The sequence below is a fragment of the Cicer arietinum genome, chromosome 5 (genome assembly GCF_000331145.2).
Source record: "Cicer arietinum cultivar CDC Frontier isolate Library 1 chromosome 5, Cicar.CDCFrontier_v2.0, whole genome shotgun sequence".
Taxonomy (NCBI): Eukaryota; Viridiplantae; Streptophyta; class Magnoliopsida; order Fabales; family Fabaceae; genus Cicer; species Cicer arietinum.
This window is the reverse complement of record NC_021164.2, coordinates 36,700,600-36,722,371: the sequence shown is the minus strand read 5'-3', so window position 1 is coordinate 36,722,371 and position 21,772 is coordinate 36,700,600. Positions and strand designations below refer to the sequence as shown.

The window sequence follows — 21,772 nt, the reverse complement described above, 5'->3', positions numbered from 1 at the left end:
ACAATATATGAACATGCATATGAATATGTAGTTAATTAGGTTGTAAATTAGGTTATATATATGTATCTGAAAGTAGTTAATTATGTTGTAAATTACAGAGTTACAGAGTTACATATATGTTAATTAAGTTACAGAATTCTGTTTTTTGTCTACTGATTGTGTGAATGCTTATGGTATTTGAATATGTTTTGTTGTGGTGTGAACTGATTCTAGATCAAAATAATTTTGGATAAAAAGATAAAATACAACGCTTTCTAAAAAAAATGCCATAAAAAGCTAAAAAGCGCTTTTTCAAAAATTTAATTTACAACGTTAAAAAAAAAAGCACATTTTACAGTGCTTTTTTGAAAAAGCGCTGTAAAATGCATATGTTGGGTGTACATTTTACAGCGTTTTTTCTAAAAAACGCTGTAAAATGCATACCCATAATTCATATATTTGGTGTGCATTTTATAGCGCTTATTCGAAAAAGCGCTGTAAAATGTGCACCCAATATATTTATTATGGGTATGCATTTTACAGCGCTTGTTTTCCACATTTTATAGCGCTTATTTGAAAAAGCGTTGTAAAATGCATACCCATAATTCATATATTTGGTGTGCATTTTACAGCGCTTATTCGAAAAAGCGCTGTAAAATGTGCACCCAATATATTTATTATGGGTATGCATTTTACAGCGCTTTTTCAAATAAGCGCTGTAAAATGTGCAAAACAAGCGCGCATTACATCTACATATTTTATAGCGCTTTTTTAAAAGCGTTGTTGTATCTTTTACAGCGCGCGATTCTACAGCGCTTGTTTTTTTGAAAAAGCGCTGTAAATAGATTAAAAAAAGCGTTGTAAAATGTCATTTTTGGCGTAGTGTACTGAATAACTTAAGAGATTAGCTCTCAGCATGATATTATTTATAATCAAAATTGTACAAAAAGAATCTCTTAATTAAGAAAATAAATTTAGACTAAATCCAACCTATATCAAACCTAATAAAAACAAGGAATAAGATATCTTAGTAATAACAAACTAAATCATTGCATATCTCAACACTCCCCCTCAAGCTGGAGCATACAGATTGTGTAACACCCAAAATTTTATAATAAACTATTTTTCTTAATTAAATATTATTTTAGATAAATTATTTGATGTTATATTTATTTATTTTATAATTTCAAATATTCTCTAATGATGATAGTATTTTAATGTGAGTATTTGAAAAAAATAAATATAATTAAAGTGATTATTTTGAATATGAGAATCTTAATTATTAATGTATTTTAAAAGATTAATTATTTTATTTTATAAAATATTAGTTTTGAAATATTAGTAATATTTAAGTAATTAAACTATGTTTAAAAAAAGTTTTAAAAAAATAGCTTTGGTAATTATTGATTTTATTTATAAAAAAAAAAAAAGACTAAAATGTGTTTTATTGATAAGACACATGTCTAAGACTAAAACTTAATTAATAATAATAATAATAATAATAATAATAATAATAATAAATAAATAAATAAATAAATAAATGAAAAGGAAGAAGAAGAAGAAAAAAAGAACAAGAACATATCATTTGCTCCCTTTCTTCTTTCGTCGACCACAATCATTATAGTGGATGTCTTACAAAACCAAGACCATATTTGTGATCATTGTGATCTCCTCTTTCGTTCCCAACTTGAATCGCAAAATGAAACTTCTTATTCCTTTTTGTCAAAAATCACACCTCCATCTTTTGATCAAGATTCCGGACACCACGACTATCACCAATGAAAATCGAGACCATATTTGGACTCCACGAGACACCCTCTTCCATTACATATGTTTGGAATCACCAACCGTTATACTTCAAAAAATGAGTTTTCACCCTCGTCACAGCTGTGTTGTCGAATTCTGGCCAACATGTTCATCATCCTGAAATATTGACAGCATTTTTGGATTCATCTCTTTCGAATCCTTCAAGAAGCACTACTCATTTGCGTGTTTTAGTGAAGTTGACGTCGGATCCTATCGGCGCTCCAGCATGTCGGTGAGACCTTTTCTAATAACTTGTTTCACTTCGTTTAGAATATGTTTCTTCTCCTAACATTTTTATTATTTATGTGAGACTGATTTTTATGCCATGCGTAAATTATCAGCTCTGTTTCATTGACTCTGCAAATCTGTCGCTGATTTTGGACTTCTTCGTTGCGCATTGTCGACATCTTATGGTTGCTAAAAATTATTTTGGTATGAAAACTTCAAACTGAGGTGAGGGGTGAGAGAGCGTTTGAATGAATTCATGAGTATGATATATTGTGAGATGAACGGGAAAACCATATTTCCTAATGATTCATTTGGGGCTCACTACGTACGACAATAGCCGTTTGAGAGATAAATTGATTAATGTGAAATATGAGAATTGTGAGATTAAAATGTGAAATAGAAATGTTTATAAGGTGTTGATTGATTTAATTTACGATAATTGTGTGGTAGTTGATATTTGTCATTATTTTTGCATGTCGAATGAAATTATGTGCATATGTTTGATTAGAAGAATTTATGTGATGTGATAATAAAAGATGAATGCATGGTATAATATATGTTTAGGTAATGATAATGTGATTTTTGATTGATGATAGTGATGTTATAAAATTGTGATGAGAATATTGAAGTACCCCATAATTGATGAAATAGTGATGATTCCTAGATATGATGCTCTTAATGGAGTAGTCTAAATATTGAGAATTTGTAAAGTGGAGATTATTTTGTCATCATTTAGGTAGGATCTGTCAAGCCTAGATATTCTAGGAAAGTACAATTGAATGAGTCTGATCGTGGCGGTCTGCAGTTGAGCCTTAAGGCAAGATTGTTAAACCTTGGAGTTATTCGGGTGGGGAATGTAACGCCCCGTTTTTCAAAGCGAGGGTGTATTTTTTTTTTTCAAAAGAAATTAAAATAAAACGGAGAAATAAATAAGAAAATACCTTTGGATAAATAATTGAGTCATTATAATTTACAAGCAGCAGAAACGTTTCTCAAAATACGAACCCAAAGTATTTACACAAAAACAAATAATACATGGAACCCATTCAAATAAGATGTCATACTGACAATATTAGTAAAGGTACAGTTTTCCAGTTCAAAATAACGTAATCCCTCTATGTCATCCTAATCTGATCATTCTACAAAAAACTATAACTATACACCCTGAGTGATCTCCACGCGCCCCGTGAGATCCTTCTAACATAGCTCCAGTCAAGCATTCTCATCTACATTCCCATCCGTAGGGCACGAACCGGTAGGATCTTCCTGGCTCTCATCTGAGGGCAAAGCCCAGATTTCCACAATAGTTGTAAAGGGTCACCAACCGAAATTAACAGTTAACACATAACATTTGAGTTTTTAAATGCACAAAATAACCTTTCAACTAAGCATGCACCTTAAAAGGGTTTTCCATATGCTAAAAGTTCATATAACACTTGCCAAATAAAAATGAAATCAAAATAAAGTTCTCAATCCATCAAGTAATACATAACTAACCAAGACATTGATAAATCAATTGAGCAATCTGTTATCTAACTCAAAATAGGAATTTCTACTAAGCCAATCGATTTCCAAATCGATTTCCTGAAGGTTTTTAGTGAAATTTGAATTCTGGGCTTAATTCAATCGATTGGGCAATCGATTGACAGGATAGCTGAGCCTCTGACTTAAATGCCAATCGATTTCCAAATCGATTTTTGTCAGTTTTGCTGTTCCTGCATGGCCAAATCGATTGGGAAATCGATTTTATAAATAGTTGATCCCCTGTAACTTCCCAAATCGATTGGGAAATCGATTTTATAAATAGTTGAGCCCCTGTAACTTCCCAAATCGATTGGGAAATCGATTTCCCTGCTTATCCTTCCAAAAATACATAAACTAATTCAATCACATTCATACACAACTCCAAATCTTAACACATAGCAATTCCCACACAATCACCACGACAAATTGGGTTTCGAAATAGTTTTTACAATCCATCACACTACCACACGATAATCAATACATAACACTTAGCAATTCCAACACAATGACCACGACAACTTGAGTTTCGAAATAGTTTACAATCAAACATGCTATCACACAATTCCAAAACAAAACATAACACTTAGCACTTATAACACAATCACTACAACATCATGAGCTTCGAAATAGTTTTGCAATCAAACATGCTATCACATAATTCCAAACAAAATCCTCCGCGAGAGCATGTTTCTCACGAACGAACACGAGTGCGGTCTCTCATGGACAAACACAATTTACCAGGGTGTAGTCTCTCACGGACAAACACCTGTGCAGTCTCTCACGGACACACACAATTCACCAGGGTGTAGTCTCTCACGGACAAACACCTGTGCAGTCTCTCACGGACACACACAATTCACCAGGGTGTAGTCTCTCACGGACAAACACCTGTGCAGTCTCTCACGGACACACACAATTCACCAGGGTGTAGTCTCTCACGGACAAACACCTGTGCAGTCTCTCACGGACACACACAATTCACCAGGGTGTAGTCTCTCACGGACAAACACAATTTAGTAAAGGCAGATATTAAAAGATTCCCCATTTTTAATACTCATTTAACTTAAATGATTTTCACAACAAACATTAAGCAAACAGAAGTATTAAGAGATTCCCCATTCTTAATACTCTTTTATCTTAAAAGATTTCCAAAACGAACATTAAGTAAACAAGACATTAAGAGATTCCCCATTCTTAATATTCATTTAACTTAAACGATTTCCAAAACGAACATTAAGTAAACAAGACATTAAGAGATTCCCCAGTCTTAATATTCATTTAACTTAAACGATTTCCAAAACGAACATTAAGTAAACAAGACATTAAGAGATTCCCCAGTCTTAATATTCATTTAACTTAAACGATTTCCAAAACGAACATTAAGTAAACAAGACATTAAGAGATTCCCCAGTCTTAATATTCATTTAACTTAAACGATTTCCAAAACGAACATTAAGTAAACAAGACATTAAGAGATTCCCCAGTCTTAATATTCATTTAACTTAAACGATTTCCAAAACGAACATTAAGTAAACAAGACATTAAGAGATTCCCCAGTCTTAATATTCATTTAACTTAAACGATTTCCAAAACGAACATTAAGTAAACAAGACATTAAGAGATTCCCCAGTCTTAATATTCATTTAACTTAAACGATTTCCAAAACGAACATTAAGTAAACAAGACATTAAGAGATTCCCCAGTCTTAATATTCATTTAACTTAAACGATTTCCAAAACGAACATTAAGTAAACAAGACATTAAGAGATTCCCCAGTCTTAATATTCATTTAACTTAAACGATTTCCAAAACGAACATTAAGTAAACAAGACATTAAGAGATTCCCCAGTCTTAATATTCATTTAACTTAAACGATTTCCAAAACGAACATTAAGTAAACAAGACATTAAGAGATTCCCCAGTCTTAATATTCATTTAACTTAAACGATTTCCAAAACGAACATTAAGTAAACAAGACATTAAGAGATTCCCCAGTCTTAATATTCATTTAACTTAAACGATTTCCAAAACGAACATTAAGTAAACAAGACATTAAGAGATTCCCCAGTCTTAATATTCATTTAACTTAAACGATTTCCAAAACGAACATTAAGTAAACAAGACATTAAGAGATTCCCCAGTCTTAATATTCATTTAACTTAAACGATTTCCAAAACGAACATTAAGTAAACAAGACATTAAGAGATTCCCCAGTCTTAATATTCATTTAACTTAAACGATTTCCAAAACGAACATTAAGTAAACAAGACATTAAGAGATTCCCCAGTCTTAATATTCATTTAACTTAAACGATTTCCAAAACGAACATTAAGTAAACAAGACATTAAGAGATTCCCCAGTCTTAATATTCATTTAACTTAAACGATTTCCAAAACGAACATTAAGTAAACAAGACATTAAGAGATTCCCCAGTCTTAATATTCATTTAACTTAAACGATTTCCAAAACGAACATTAAGTAAACAAGACATTAAGAGATTCCCCAGTCTTAATATTCATTTAACTTAAACGATTTCCAAAACGAACATTAAGTAAACAAGACATTAAGAGATTCCCCAGTCTTAATATTCATTTAACTTAAACGATTTCCAAAACGAACATTAAGTAAACAAGACATTAAGAGATTCCCCATTCTTAATACTCGTTTAACTCTAATGGTTTTCAAATTCCACACAAAATACCCTAAAATTGCATAATTTAGGATTTAAAAACTATGGGTCTTACAGGGAATTCCTAGGTGACTTGGAGATAACACTCCAAATGTCGGGAGCTACCATGCAACACACCTTTACCTCGACTGACGCGTATATGTGTCTCGGGTTGAGTTGAGGGGATCTGTGAGGACAGAGCCAATTTGAATTGTCTGTCCACTGGGATGGTGACACAGTATCAAGCTTCCTAACCAAATACTTCAGAAAACTCATGCATAGCATTGTATTTTCTTGTGATTGTTTTGTTGTGATTAATATGTATCGTGTATGATAATAATTTTCTTAGATGATTTGATGTAAAAGCAAAATGTATTGATTTTCCTTGTGTGGTTTTAACTTTATAATGTTATGTTTTTTCTTGAAGAATGTTTGTGTAATGATACAGTTTATTTATGATTAATTGTGTGTTCTCCTTACTTATATTATACTATTAACATGATTTCAAAACTCACCTCCTTCGTTGTTTGTGTTTGACTAGCTTGGCCCTACGTTTGCGTACAAGTTAATGAGTTTTGAAGTTCATGTTTGGGAGAAGCCCTACTCTGATAGGTGATACCTGGAATGAGAGTCATGAGTTGACTTTTTATTTATTTAATTAGAAACAACTTTTTGGATGAAAATCTTATAAGTACAAGTAAACTTTTGGAATTAAGAAATTATAGTTAAATCAAGTTTATGGAGATTGCATTGTTTTATAAGAGGAAAAAGTTTAAGGTGTCCCTTTTGAATTTTAAGAAATGTGATATCCTAAATTAGTTATAAAAGTTTTATTTTATTTAAAACAAATTTTCTTCATCCACTGCAAATAAAATTTTTAAAATTTCTTGTATGAATTATTATATATTATTTTGGAGTTTAGGGTGTCACATGTTCTAGGCATCAACCTTGTCACATATATAAGTTATCCTTGGTCCTTGAAGAGACTTTGCGAAAATGTATTCCAATTGATTAGCACTTCCAAAAAAATGAAGTAGCAATCTCGCTAGACACAATTTTTTCACAAACAAAGTGACAATCAATCTCAATATGTTTAGTTCGTTCATGAAAGACTGAATTAGAAGCAATATGTAAGGCTGCTTGATTATCACATATGAGACTCATAGTGCCTATATTACAAAAGCACAACTCTTAAAGAAGATGTATGAGCCATATGATCTCCTGAGTAGTAAGTTTGATAGCTCAACATTCAACCTCAACACTAGATCTGCCAACAACTCTATGCTTCTTTCTTTTCCAGAAATTCAAATTACCACCAATAAGAACACAATACCAAGATGTGGATCGACTATCAGAAAGACTTCCAACCCAATCTACATATGTGTAAACAACAATATCTAAACTACCTCTGTCTGTGTAAACAAGACCTTTTCATGGAGCTCATTTAATGTATCTAAAAATTGTAACCACAACATTTCAATGACTATCACAAGGGGAATTCAGGAGTTGACTCACCACACTCACAATGTATGAAATATTTGGCCTCATTATGGTCAAGTAATTCAACTTCCCAACTAACGTCTTATATTTTCCTGGATCTAGAAAAGACTCCCCCTTATCTGGTAGGAGTTTGACATTTGGATCCATAGGAGTGCCAATTGGCTTGCAATCTAGCGTATTGGTTTCTTCAAAGATACCCAAAGCATACTTTTCCTAGGAAATAGAAATTCCTACCTTAGATTGAGCTACCTCAATGCCAAGAAAATACCCCAATTTTGTTTGAGCCCAAAAATTCCATCACGATCATCCCCTATAATGACTATATCATCAACATATACAACCAAGTAAATACACTTGTTAGAAGATAATTTATAAAACACAAAGTGGTCAGCTTCACTCCGAATCATGTCATACTATTGAACAATGCTACTAAACTTCCCAAACCATACCGGGGGAGATTTTTTGAGATCATACAAAACTTTATGAAGTCGATAGACATACCCATGACACTCCCCCTATGAAACGAAATCAAGTGGTTGTTCAAGATAAACTTCTTCTTCTAAGTCTCCATGAAGAAATGCATTATTTATGTCTAATTGATACAATGTCCAATGTCGCATAGCAGCCATAGAGAGAAAAAGACGAACATAAGCCATTTTAGCCACAGGTGAGAAAGTATCACTGTAATAAAGACCAAAAATCTAAGTGTAGCCTTTAGCCACTAGACGAGCTTTCAAACGATTAATATGTTCGTTTGGACCAACTTTGATTGTGAATACTCAACCACATCCAACAATAGATTTACCAGAAGAAGGTGCACAAGAGTCTATGTTTGGTTAGATTTTAAGGTTGTCATCTCATCAATCATAGTGTGCCGCCAACCTAAATGAGAAAAAGAGTTTCTTGCAGAGACTTAGGAATAGTGATGGAAGATACAGCAGAGGCAAAGGTATAATGTGAGGGTGTCAATGGTGATAACTAAGAAAATTATAAATGGGATAAGGATTACTGGTGGAACGTGTACCTTTACGCAGTACAATATGGAGGTCATCAAACAAGGTAGGCAGACCTGAAGTAGAAGAATAGACCAGAATAGGAAGTGAGTCACTTAAATCTTGTGTAGGGAGTGGATAGGCATGAGGGAGACGCAGGTATGTCTTGTACTCTTCATCAGACAACATATTGCTTTTGGCATTTCTCATTATAATTAGATTGTGTCACATTTACTGTTTTTTCTAGAGCCAATAATGTAATAGCACTTGTCTTTTCTTTGATATGACTAAAACATTTACTAAGAACACCCTCCACCACGCCCATGACTTCACCCTCCACTTTGTACCAATTTGACGCCCATTTCCCCCCAATCCTTCTTGACTAAGAACGCATATGATGCGTCTGATGAGATCCTCTGTTGAGGGGATATCAGATGCAGTAAAAATGTGGCTTCGAACAGACTCATACTTTTGATGGAGGCCATGAAGGACATAGATCATGCAAACATTATCCAATTTCTCAAGCATCTTCTTTGAGTCATCGTCGGCCGCAAGGAACTTGAACTCATTTACTACTTACTATCTTTATTATTAGCATAAGTCGTGATGTTATCTTCTGTCTTCTGAAGGGTAGCTAAATTATGAATAACGTTATAGAGACGTTGGATATCGTTCGAATAGAAATTCTTAGCTTTCTTCCAAATATCATAGAAAGTGGTGTACGAGCGATAATGGACCAGCAAAGAGGGCTCAATTGTTTGCCACAAAAGTGTGATTAATTGACAGTAAGCTTGCTCCCGATCTTCATGTAAATCTATATTAATTTATGAGGGCTGCTTAGTGAGGTGATTTAAGAGCTCTTGTCCAAGAAACCTCATCTTGACAACAGCTGACTAATTTAAATAATTTTGACCATTAAGTTTCTCAATCATTATAGAAGGATTGCCGAAAAAAACATATGTTACAAGGCTCCTAATAGAGGATTCAGATTTGTTGTTCTCCTTCTGCGGAAGATCTAAACTTGAACTCATCTTCAATAGACTAGAAAAGAAACAAATACATGCAACAAGAAAGCACCATAAATAGTGGGACCCACTGACCAAAACAGGAAGAGTGGCGGAAAACAAGTGGAACGAGATCGAAGAGGACTTCGTCAAAGGTCTGGATGGTGGGGTGTGGCCTTGACACGCCAGCGAAGCTTACAATTGCAAAAAAAAAAAAAAAAAAAAAAAAAATATGAGAATCTCTTAATTAAGGAAATAAATCTGGACTAAATCTAACCTATTATATCAAACCTAATAAAAATAAGGAATAACATATCTTGATAATAACAAACTAAATCATTGCATATCTCAACATCTAAAAATGAAGATTTAAAAGTTGTTTTAAGTATAAATGAAATCATTTGATAATCAATAGATACGTACACACTTTTTTAATCCCGTATATCATCTTTTAATTTTGAGGGTGGTACAAATTTGATACAATTTTGTTGAATTGGATGCTTTCTTTATGACGTGCTTTCTCTTTGTTAAGGCAGACAAAATTTGAGTGAAATAAAAGAATACAAGCAATTCACTTCTCACTAGTTACCATTATCCTCTGACCAACATTTTGTTTCACTTAAATAAAAGGCAACATGAGTATCAGTAACATTTTGTTTCATCTATAGATTAATCAAGAAAATTCATAGTCTCTACATCATATAGTACATGAGTCATATCTGGACTCAAAATACCCAACCTCTGCATAATGCAAAATAACTACAAACTTACATAGACATCAATCATACCATAACTGAATAATGAAAGTACTAGACATGACTTTGTTGCACTAAAACTCAAGCCACAAAAATATCAACCCTTAATTCAATATAGGTATTGGTCAGCCCAAAACAAGAAATGCTTGCGACGTACACAGACATTAGCAAATATTTGGACCTTGCAATACCACCCCTTGGATATTATCAGTTATTGACTTAAGGCTGCACCATTAGTTCACTAGTCACTACTACGGCAATAATAGGACTGGATTGGTCTAAAATTCTACATTGTTCTTTACCTGAAAAAATTAAATGCTAAGATAACTTAAATGTCACAATATAACTTTGTTGCAATACATAATATAACAAAAGGTCCAAGATGATAATTCCAAATAGTTAACTGTTAAAGGTGGTACTGGGATTTCACTTCCATGTTTTATGAAAATTGATACTCCCTCCATCCCAAAATAATTGAATCATTTTATTATTTTACATATATTAAAAAAAGTGTATAAATAAAAGAGAGAAAATAATATTTTTATCAAATTATCCTTATTAAATATTAGTATATTTTCAATGTCATAAATGCATAATAAAATATATTTCATTGAAAACGATACAAGTATTATTAATTAAATGGTACAATTGAAAAGAGTAATATTTAACTATTAGTTTTACACCAGCTACTAATTGTTTCACAATTGTTGAGATTTTAAGGCCAAAGATGACATGATTAAAATCAAAGACTCGTGTAGGCCAAAAATTGTTTTACACTAGATAATGATTGTTTTAAGGCCAAGGATTGTTTTACACTATATAATGATGACACCATTATGAGAATTGAAATTGTTTTCCTTTTTGTCCAAAGATAAAGTTAGTCAAGCATTACAATATTTCATCGACTATCTTAAGAATAGAAACATTGTGAAAGAAATTGAGGATAAAGTAATATCAACTACGTCAGATGAATAAAAAACCTTCAATCATGTAGAGAACATAAAACCTTTCAACAGGCATCTTTAAGAGTAATATTAACAAAAAGTATACCTGTTGCAGTAGTAACCGTTTTAGAAGGATACCTCTACAATGAGAAATATATGACAGTAAATTACTATAGAGATGATAGGTAATGTATCATCATTATCTATTGAAATTTACTCACCCAAGTTTTCAATATATCTTTACAGTAGTTGCTAACTACATAAAGACATGCTGCTAAAAAATTTCAGAAAATTATATTCCTCTTAGTTTATGGATGTTATTTCTCTCTCTTGCTAAAGTATGGCACTATGATAAATCAACATGACAACTAAACAATAAATTATTATTACACTTGCAGGGGCGAAGCAGCAGGGATGAAACTGGGAGATTTTCCTCTCTGCCTAAAGCCTTATGGCAAAGCAGCGATGGGTCAGTGCAGAGGCAATCAGAGCAGCAACTAGTTGGTGCAATGTCGGCCGGAAATCTTTCTAAAGGTGCAATGTCCATTCTAAAGGCCACCTGTTGTACTCTTTAGTTTAACTACTTCATAGCTAACACAGACAGATACATGCATATTGGATAAATAATATTTTAATTTCATGCTAGCTAGAGAATCCTAATTCTCTTATGTCAACAAAAATTCAGTTATGATGAAGACAGTCTTTACAGCACTTGAACCAAGATAAATTGGAGGTACAATTTGTAATGTGCTACATATAATAAAATTATCATTATGTGCAATCAAAAAGCAAGCAAATAGCCATATTGAATCTAAAGCTTTGAAAACTTCGATTTGGCAGTTGTGACTGTATCCAAATTCAAAAATATTGAAACATCTCAATGATTCCAATAGTCTAGTTTTTTTACATTGAAAGGAAATTTAATGCTGTGTGCCCTCTAAGCAATCAGAAACAAGAGGCACAAATGAGTAAAACAAAAAGTGAATCTAATAGTATGAAGATCCATCAACAAGCAGTATCGGAATCCAGAAAGGAAACAAAAAGCAGAACACTGGCCATCATTTCACCAACCCAGCAGACCTTCCCTACAGAAGTCAAAGTGAACGAAAAAAATTCAGAGAACAATTATTAGAAGGTGTTTTTGTGAGAGATATATGATAAAATCCTATTTGTACAAGCTTTATTCTGCGCTGTACAACACTGTTATTGGTTGAACTGTACTCTAGGAAGTTGTAAACCACTTATTTAAGCCTTAGATTCAGATTGTGGTATTAGGGGTCCAAAATGAGTTCTAGAGCTCTAAATAAGCTTATTTTTTGTAGGAATGTCAGACTTGGTATAAGAAAGTAATAGGAGAAAACTACATCTCAATAAGTATTTTGGTTTAAAAATTTTACACATGAAGTTGAGCTTTATAATTGGATTTGGTACTTGTGTATTAAAAGCTTAATGTAGACTGGACTATTTGTTTGATCCTATTATTTGGTAGAAAACTTTAATCTTGTTATTTATAATTTGTATGGAAGCAAAAGGATCATTTTCAAATCCATTATATAGAATCCATTTGGTTTAACAAAGCTTTTAGCTTAAGGTGTATGGTCACTTCCATAAAGAATAAAATTCTTCTAACTTTATACCTACAGTTACAAAATAGATATACACTTATTTTATAACTTCCTATATGTTATATGTGTTATACACCAAATATCAAGTATAACAGCCCTTAATACATAATGGTGCAGAAATTTTACTTTTTACTCTTGGACACAACTTAGGTTTCAAGGAATGAAATTAGCACTCATGCATGAACTTATTGTTTTGAGCTTATCGACACAACTTAGGTTTCAAAAGTCCTATAAAACTTGATCTCAATATCTATTTTTGTTTGAAAATTTTACAGATCTGAAGTTGGGCTTTCTAATTGGTTTCGTTACTTGTGTATTATAATTTCAAATATAGGCTAGAGTTTGTGTTTGATTCTAACTTGCATTCTGCACTTCCAAAAAAGATTATAAACCAATTTTATGGCCTAAAATAGACTAAATTTTGAGTATAACAGTTCCTAATAAATAATTGTACAGAAACAGTAACTCATAAGATGACCCAATACATGGCATACTCAATTGGACTTCACCAAGCAACCACAATAAAGAAACCATAGGTCAAATTGATCATAGTAAAAGCTCACAGGAACTCAAATGGTGCAACTATAGGCAGAACTAAAAATAGCAAGATTTGAAGTATTAATTCTTCATTCCTTTCTAGCTATTGGCTATTAGTTATTTATTCCTTTCTTCTTAAACATCTAAGAGTTATTTCTTTCTTCCTTTCTTCTCATCAACCTTCATTAACCTAAAAGTAAATACTTTATTCAAACCACCAATAACTACATTTTCATGGCGTAATCAATTACATTATACACTAAGGTTCTACTTTGAGCGTTTTGTCAGCATCTAGAATTATTTTGTTCTTCCTTTCTTGATATCAACCTTCATAAACCTTATAATAAATATTTTTTTCCAAACCACAATCAACTTTTTTTCATTCGATACAAGCAATCCAATCTGGGCTCTAGAGCATCCACTTAGGTTGAGACTAGAAACAATAATGCTATTTGTTTCTCTACCTAAGGGACATGTATTATCCACTGATAACAAGGTGTAACCAGAGATTATAAATAGAGAAGCAGGCAAAAATTCAAACAAAAAAAAACCCAAAAATATATCAGTTATAAAAGTTGAACGAACATTTCACCTTGAATGATCTATGAATTCAAACTCTGCTAATGGTGATTTCCGAAGCAAATACTTGACTATTCCATCAGGTATAAATGAATTTCGACTCCACTTCTTATTTACTTTCAGTGACTTCAAGTTACAAAAGAAAGGGAACTCAACCTTCAATATATCACGAGCTAAGGAGAGAATCTAAACAATGAAGAATGAGGGTGAATTAGGATCCATTAAATGCAAGTCATATTTAAGAACATAAACTCAAACTAAAAAAGAAAGCATATTAAGAAAAAAGTGTAATAAAAAATCAAAACTGAAAAATGAAACGACTAAATATTTTTAAGCCCAACATATTATATAGTACATGAAGAGTAGTTGAAGAGATTGTCAATGATTTGATAGTAGCAACTTCTTGCAGCCAGTTGAGTAGAACCAATGAAGTCTCTGCAAAATTAGACCCCATTCTTACATGAATATTTAAATATTTGATTGAAGAGAGGTTATTGTTGCTCTCACAGAGTTTCTGAACTGGATTACCCCTAAAAGTAAAGCTGCAAAGACTTGGAGTGCATAGCGAGAATTTGATCTCATTCCAAGGATAACAATGTATAGTTAAATCAACAAGCGTAGTACTAGATATGTAGAGATTTTGTTTATCAAGAACATCACAATCACTAATGAACAATCTTTTCAACTTGGGACAAGCCAAAAAAGGCTCGGCTCCGCCACGAAAGTTGAAAAAACTTAGAGTCAAGCTGGTTAATGCTGGCATATTGAGAGAATAAGAAAATAATGTTCTCTGAGGAAAAATTCCAGGCTGTTCAACATAAAGGGTAAGAGATGTTAATGTTTGACACGAAAAGAAGCAAGGCGGAAAATGTTCAATATCACAATAGACATGGATGCACATTTGTTGGACATTCTGTGAAACGGCGTATTTTATAATCCTTTGGAGTAGGTGAGGTTGGACGATACCGTGACGGTGAAAATGGAGAGTGTGTAGTGCGGTTGAGTGATCGCGTAGAGATAAAATCCGAGACACGAAGTTTGTAAAACCCTTGAGAGTCTTAAATTGTGGATAAGATGTTAATGTAAGGGTGGGAAGATACTTCCAGAGATTCTTCCATCTTGTGGACAAAACACATGTTTGAACGGATTCTTTAGCGCTCAAAAACGATAATATGTGAAGTAAAACGCAGTCAGGTAAATCACTGAGTCTGTCTTTAATTTCATCCTCGTTATAATTTCGTCTTCTTGTCTTCATTGTTAGTGAGAATCAACAATCATGAAGCAAATTATTGAAAACTAAAAGCAAAGTGAGGTTGGAATTGGGAAAGGAGAAATACGTACCTTACTGATTTTATTGTGCGATAGTTCCTCCGAAATCGGTGAGAATCTCTTCGTCCGGTGAGATAATCTAGCTCACTAATCTCCTTTTTTGTTATTTCTGTTACTATTTGCTCGCAGTAGATTAGGTACTAGTTAATTTTTTTAAAAAATAAAAGAAATCCCTGTAAAATGCTGGCTTGCTAGTTCAGCATTTTCTATAAAAAAATTAAAATAAATAAATAAATAAATGTTGATTTATGTACGTTTTAAAATATAAAAGAATAAATGTTCTATATAGAAGAAAAAAAAAGGATCTATATAAAAAGAAAAAAACATATATTTAAATGTCACGATAAAGTAAGATAAATTATCGTGTATCAAAATAATCGATGTTTTCTTTTTAAGAAAAATCTTTTGTCATTAAACAAATTTTATATTTATAGATTGATCCATCCGAATTATACTTTCTTTTAAAAATCTACTTGCTACCAATAGGTTTTGTTCTTAGAAATATTTGAATAAAATTCAAATTTTGGATGTTGAAATTGAATCAATTTCGATTTTAATAGCTTCATAATAAAATTTAGGTTCATTATCAACAAAATAAGTGTAAAAATTATTTTCGAATGATGTTTCTTTTCTATGTCTTTTACTTCGCAAAATTCCTCAGTATGATCTTCACAATTAATTTTTAAAGGTTTCTTAAACCTACCTTCAAAAACATTTTTTGTTTCCAAAATTATATTGCAATCTAGAAATCACTTTTTATTATAAGAAATCTATAGGCAACACTATTTTCAGCATATCCTATAAATATACAATTAAATGTCTCAGAATCTATTTTTCTTTTTTTGGGCTAGGTAACATGACTTTAGCTAAGTGATCTGTTGTCACACACGGGTCAAATACAATTGATAAATTAAAAATAGAGATAATAACTCGAGTCGTTTCATAAGTACTTCTAATATAATAATATTAATCAAATTGAAAGTTGAAATTCGAAATTTTTTTTTTTATATTTTTGTTTTAACCGATGTCACGACCTAAAATTTCGAGTATTCTTCGAATTCAATGAAGTCGCCACCAAAATTCATTTTAAAATAGGGAAAATATTGGAAAATCCTTAAAAATAGAAAGAAAAAAAAAATGGTTTTTGAAACCAAATTTTGAGTTCCGGAGTCGATTATGCGTAGGGAAGGTATTAACACCCTACAACATCCGTTAAAATACGATTACCTATAATTAATTGTGCAAGATTAATGTTAACTTAAGTATATTTATTTCTCCTTATTATTAAATATGAATAATAATTATTACTATTTTTTTAATATGATTTTGGAATAAATGTGTGCTTAAGAAATAAAAGACGAAAATAAAATAAAATTTATGCTAAATTACATCGGTGGTCCCTTAACTTAATTTCAGTTAACGTTTTAGTCCTTTATCTTCTTTTTTTTCCCGAGTTGGTCCTTTATTTTAATTTTAAGTGCAATTTGATATTTTATGTATTAAAATATCAATAATGTTATCCTTTTTTTACAAAAGTTCAAAAAAATCATCAAAATTTTCAACAAAAACCCATAAAATTAATAATCATCTTCAATATAATACAAATTTCATCAAATCAATAACTCAAATATTCAAATAAACTCATATTTTTATCTCCAACAACATCAAATAAAGAATAAAAATATGAGTTTATTTCAAGATTTAAGTTATGAATTTGATTAAATTTGCATTTTATTGAAGATAATAATGAATTTTATGGATTTTGTTTGAAAAATTTGATGATTTTTTGAATTTTTGTAAAAAAAAAGGACAACATTGTTGACATTTTAAAACATAAAATATCAAATTGTCACTTAAAATTAAAATAAATGACAAACTCAGGAAAAAAAAGATAAATGACTAAAACGTTACCTAAAATTAAGTTAAGGGACCACGGATGTAATTTAGCCTAAAATTTATTAATACGCTTGACAAGAATGGGCTAAATACCACTTGTAGTCCCTTAACTTATTTTCAGTTAACGTTTTAGTCCTTTATCTTTTTTTTCTTCCCGATTTGGTCCTTTATTTTAATTTTAAGTGACAATTTGATATTTTATGTTTTAAAATGTTAACAATGTTATCTTTTTTTTTACAAAAATTCAAAAATTCATCAACATTTTCAAACAAAACCCATAAATTTAATTATATTCTTTAATATAAAATAAACTTCATCAAATTTGTAGCTCAAATCTTCAAATAAACTCTTATTTGTCATTCTTTATTTGATGTTGTTAGAGATAAAAATATTAGTTTATTTAAAGATTTAAGTTATGAATTTGATGAAATTGCACTATATTGAGGATGATAATTAATTTTATGGGTTTTGTTTGAAATTTTTGATGAACTTTTTGAATTTTTGCAAAAAAATAAGGATAATATTGTTGACATTTTAAAACATAAAAGATCAAATTGTCACTTAAAATTAAAATAAAAGACCAAGTTGGGAAAAAAAATGACTAAAACGTTAACTGAAATTAAGTTAAGGGACCACAGATGTTATTTAGCCACAAGAATGCGATTTTACTCCTACGTATCTCCCGGTGCGATGGAGAAATCAAAGCTACGTAGTTCTTAAATAAAAAATGTGGATGCATTGGTTGTTTTTTAAAGAAAATTTTGTTTTGTTATAAAAAAAATATATATTTTGACGAGGAAAGAAAATGAGCTTGTTTGACTTGAAAAATTATTTTTTATGCGAGTTTTAGGACTATCAAGCTGTACAACTCGTATCTCAAAACTCAGAATAAAAAGATGTCTCATCTAGTTAATCCTTTTAAGAATATTTTTTATTATTTTTTATTTTAGAATTGAGTTTCAAAACCACAAAGTAGTACAACTTGTGTCTTAACAACTAAAAGATTAAAACATGATTACATCTAATTAATCAAATTTAAAAAGTCGATCTAACATTTAATTATTTATAAAAATAAATTTTAGAATTATCAGGTTGTAACAATTTGGGTTCTAAAAGATTAAAAAAAAAATGTCTCATCTAATTAACCCTTCAAAATTCGATTATAAATTATCTTTGCTTTTTTTAAATAAAAAAAAAGAATTAAAAACTGATGCTAAATATTAAATAAGTTTAAATAATTCTACGAAATAAAATCAATAAACACACAAAAAACAAAAACAAAAAAAGGTAAAAAAAGATATATGGACTTGTAATATGATCTATTAAATAAATAAACATTTTAATAATTGAAAAAAAAATTCAAATGTGAGCTCTTTCAAAATACTTTTTAACTAAACAAGTGATTGAAACAAAACTCATTTTAATGTTAAATAGCACAACCCAAAGTTCAAAAGAAAATCGATTAATATCACTCATAAATGATATGAATGGTGTTTATTATTATTTAATTACGTCCATAATTATTTATAATAAATGGAAATTAAATGGAAATTGTAGCAGAATTTTTATTAATTAAATGGAATAAAGTGATGAGAATATCAGTTATTGACAAAGCCATAATGACTAGCTAGCATAGCAAAGCAACATCAAGTCCAAAGCAGGCTAGCAACAGCGGTTCAAACAGGCTGACATAAAGCAAGCGTGTTTTACAAAGTAGAACAACAAAAGTGAAAACATGGCATAAAGTGAAACATCCGAAGCTGAACATCCATATTAGAAAACAAACCCAATTTTAAGCTTTACTAACATAATAAAAAACGATCTCAACCAAAAACAACATCCACACAAACAAAACAAAATTCCATCTTTCAAATAAACCAACTCTAGTTTCAAATTTTAGCTTCCAATCTAATAATATAAAGTTCGAAAAGCAGCAAACATGAAGATAATGAGAAGATACACGCCTTTTCAGATACCAGTGAAGACAGAGACGATGGTGCGTGGTGGAAGTTGGAACTGATGTCTTATGTTTCTTCTTCTTCTTCTTCTTCTTCTTCTTCTTCTTCTTCTTCTTCTTCTTCTTCTGTTTCTTTTTATGCGTTTTTTATATTAGTATTAATCTCAGATCCCTCCTCCCCATTTTGAAATTGGATAAGGTGTATTTGTAGAGTTTTTTTTATCTGTTTAGTTGCTTTCTTGCTTGCCTTTGTTCTTCTCCATCAATTTCTTGTTTGATGTTTAATTATTTTGCTCACCATCTGCATTTTTTCTACACATCTGATGCATTCATGGTTTTAGCTTATGTTAGTTTTTATCTGTTCTTTTGCTGAGCTTTTATTTGCAGCTGTAATTTGTCCTTTAGTTTGTTTTTTTAAACTCAAAAGTTTGTCTGTTTGCTATCTATAATGTGTACAATGGCTAATTTATAAAAATTATCTTTTTATTTCCCTAATTAGTTACAACAGGTACAAATGTATCAATGAGCATGGCTTAGCATCAATGGCAGTCAGCATCATCATAACATGGTTTGGCAGTGAGCAAAGGCAACAATAGAGAACAAAACACAGGCAAAACTAGAAACAACTGGCTTCATTTGATTTAGTTTGAATTAATTTTTATTGTAATTTAAAATTGTAATCTGATTTGGTATTATAAATTGATGAGCCTATTTATTGTAATTATTTTATTTCCTTTTTTTAATATATATTTTCCTTTTTGATTTATTTTTTAAAAAAATGGACAAAATTGGGGTACTACAAAGATGAGCAAAATGATTAATCCACTGATTTGAGTTTCAGACCTATCACAGATTCTATCAATGAGTTTAATTTCTAATTCGTGATTCTATTCTTATTTGACCATAGAATTGATCAAACAAGCGTAATCAATCCTATGTGAATTCGGTTTCTTTGATTGGATTAAACATCACAATCATCAAAATATTACAATTAACGATAAAGCGTCGCAAAATTATAATTCAATTAAATTAGAAACCGAAACCAAATTTTGTCAAATGAATTTAATCGATCCTATTGAAATTTAATTTAAGCAATCAGAATATCAATATAATCAAATAAACAGAAATAGAATCATAAAGCGAATGTGACAATGTAACTTGAATCTCAAGGTGTTGGTGAAACTCTGAACATGTGGATTAATCTTATAAAATTAGCCTTCCATGAAATTAAAATAAAAAAGTGTTTATTTCTTGTATCAATCTGAAATCGAAAATTTCATGTCATAGAAAAGTTAGAAAACTCCCAATATATAGTAATCGATTTTGGGCTTTAAAAACAAGTAACGCGCTATTTAAAATTATTACAAAAGTCCTGATTACGAATTCTGCAATTTTGCCTCAGTAAAGTTCGGCATTGGACTTTTATTCCAACACAAAAGTTGTAGCTTTGATTTTTAGCTTTTCAACGCTTGCTCGTAGGCGACAATCCGATTTCAAGAGATCAAGTTATGGTCTAGAGAGCGAGCATAGATCAAAATACAAATAATAAAATTATAATTCAATTTCGACCCAATGTTTAGAAATAAACTAAAAAAATATTCTAAGTTATAAAGAGCTTTTAAAATACCAAACTAAAAAACTAGAAATATGTTTCCAAATGCTATGATCACTAAGCATCCCCACACTTTTAAATATCTCAAGTTAGGTTGATAATCTCTTGGAGTTCATAAGGTGTCTTACTAGTAGCCCTATGAGGAGTTCTATTTAATGAAAAACATGCAGACAATGAAGCTTCCCTCCAAAGTTTATTAGGAGAACTAACTAGCAAAGCATTCATAATTTCTCTTAATGTTTTATTTTCTTTTTAGCCACACCATTATTAGATTTAGGAGAATAAAGGGGAAGTTATTTCACGTGTCATACCTTTTTTTTCACAAAAATCATTAAAAGAGATGTCCTTACCACCACTATTAAATCTAACTCTTTTAATTTTCTTATTTATTTGATTTTCTACTTCATTTTTATAAGATAAAAACATATAACACGCTTCATCTTTATGCCTTAACAAATAAATTAGTGGATCTAGAAAAATCATCTATAAAAGTCACATAATAACACTTACAGCCCCTTGAAGGAGTTTGCTTTAAATCACCTAGATTAGTATGAATTAAATCAAACAAATTAGATTCACGTTGTACAAGAGAACAAGTCTTTTTGGTTAATTTACATGCAACACAAACATCACAAGTTATTATGTTGTTTATGACAAAGTGAAATGATGCCAAGACATTCCAATTTAAAAACATAGGAAGATTAATATATCATAATCTAACATCTCAAATATCATATGTAGAAGAAGAAACATTCTTCTTAATTTTAGAAATATTGAAAATAAAAAGTCCTTGATCGCAATATCCCTTTTCCAAAAAATTATTATTTTGTCATTTGG

General features: G+C 30.8%; 1 protein-coding gene across 2 annotated transcripts; it reads right to left on the bottom strand.

The window, feature by feature from the left end:
* Window positions 1-12,139: 12,139 nt before the first annotated feature.
* Window positions 12,140-15,466, bottom strand: LOC101508864 (putative F-box/FBD/LRR-repeat protein At1g78760). Of its 2 annotated transcripts, XM_004516364.4 has the most exons (4): window positions 14,670-15,466; window positions 14,497-14,576; window positions 14,155-14,327; window positions 12,140-12,485 (listed from the first exon to the last, which is right to left on the bottom strand). In XM_004516364.4, the coding sequence occupies exons 1-4, from the start codon at window positions 15,394-15,396 to the stop codon at window positions 12,464-12,466; spliced, it is 1,002 nt and encodes a 333-aa protein (XP_004516421.1). In that variant the 5' UTR covers window positions 15,397-15,466; the 3' UTR covers window positions 12,140-12,463. The 2 variants fall into 2 exon arrangements, with proteins under 2 accessions (XP_004516421.1, XP_004516420.1); XM_004516363.4 differs by having other exon boundaries at window positions 14,497-15,466.
* Window positions 15,467-21,772: the final 6,306 nt, after the last annotated feature.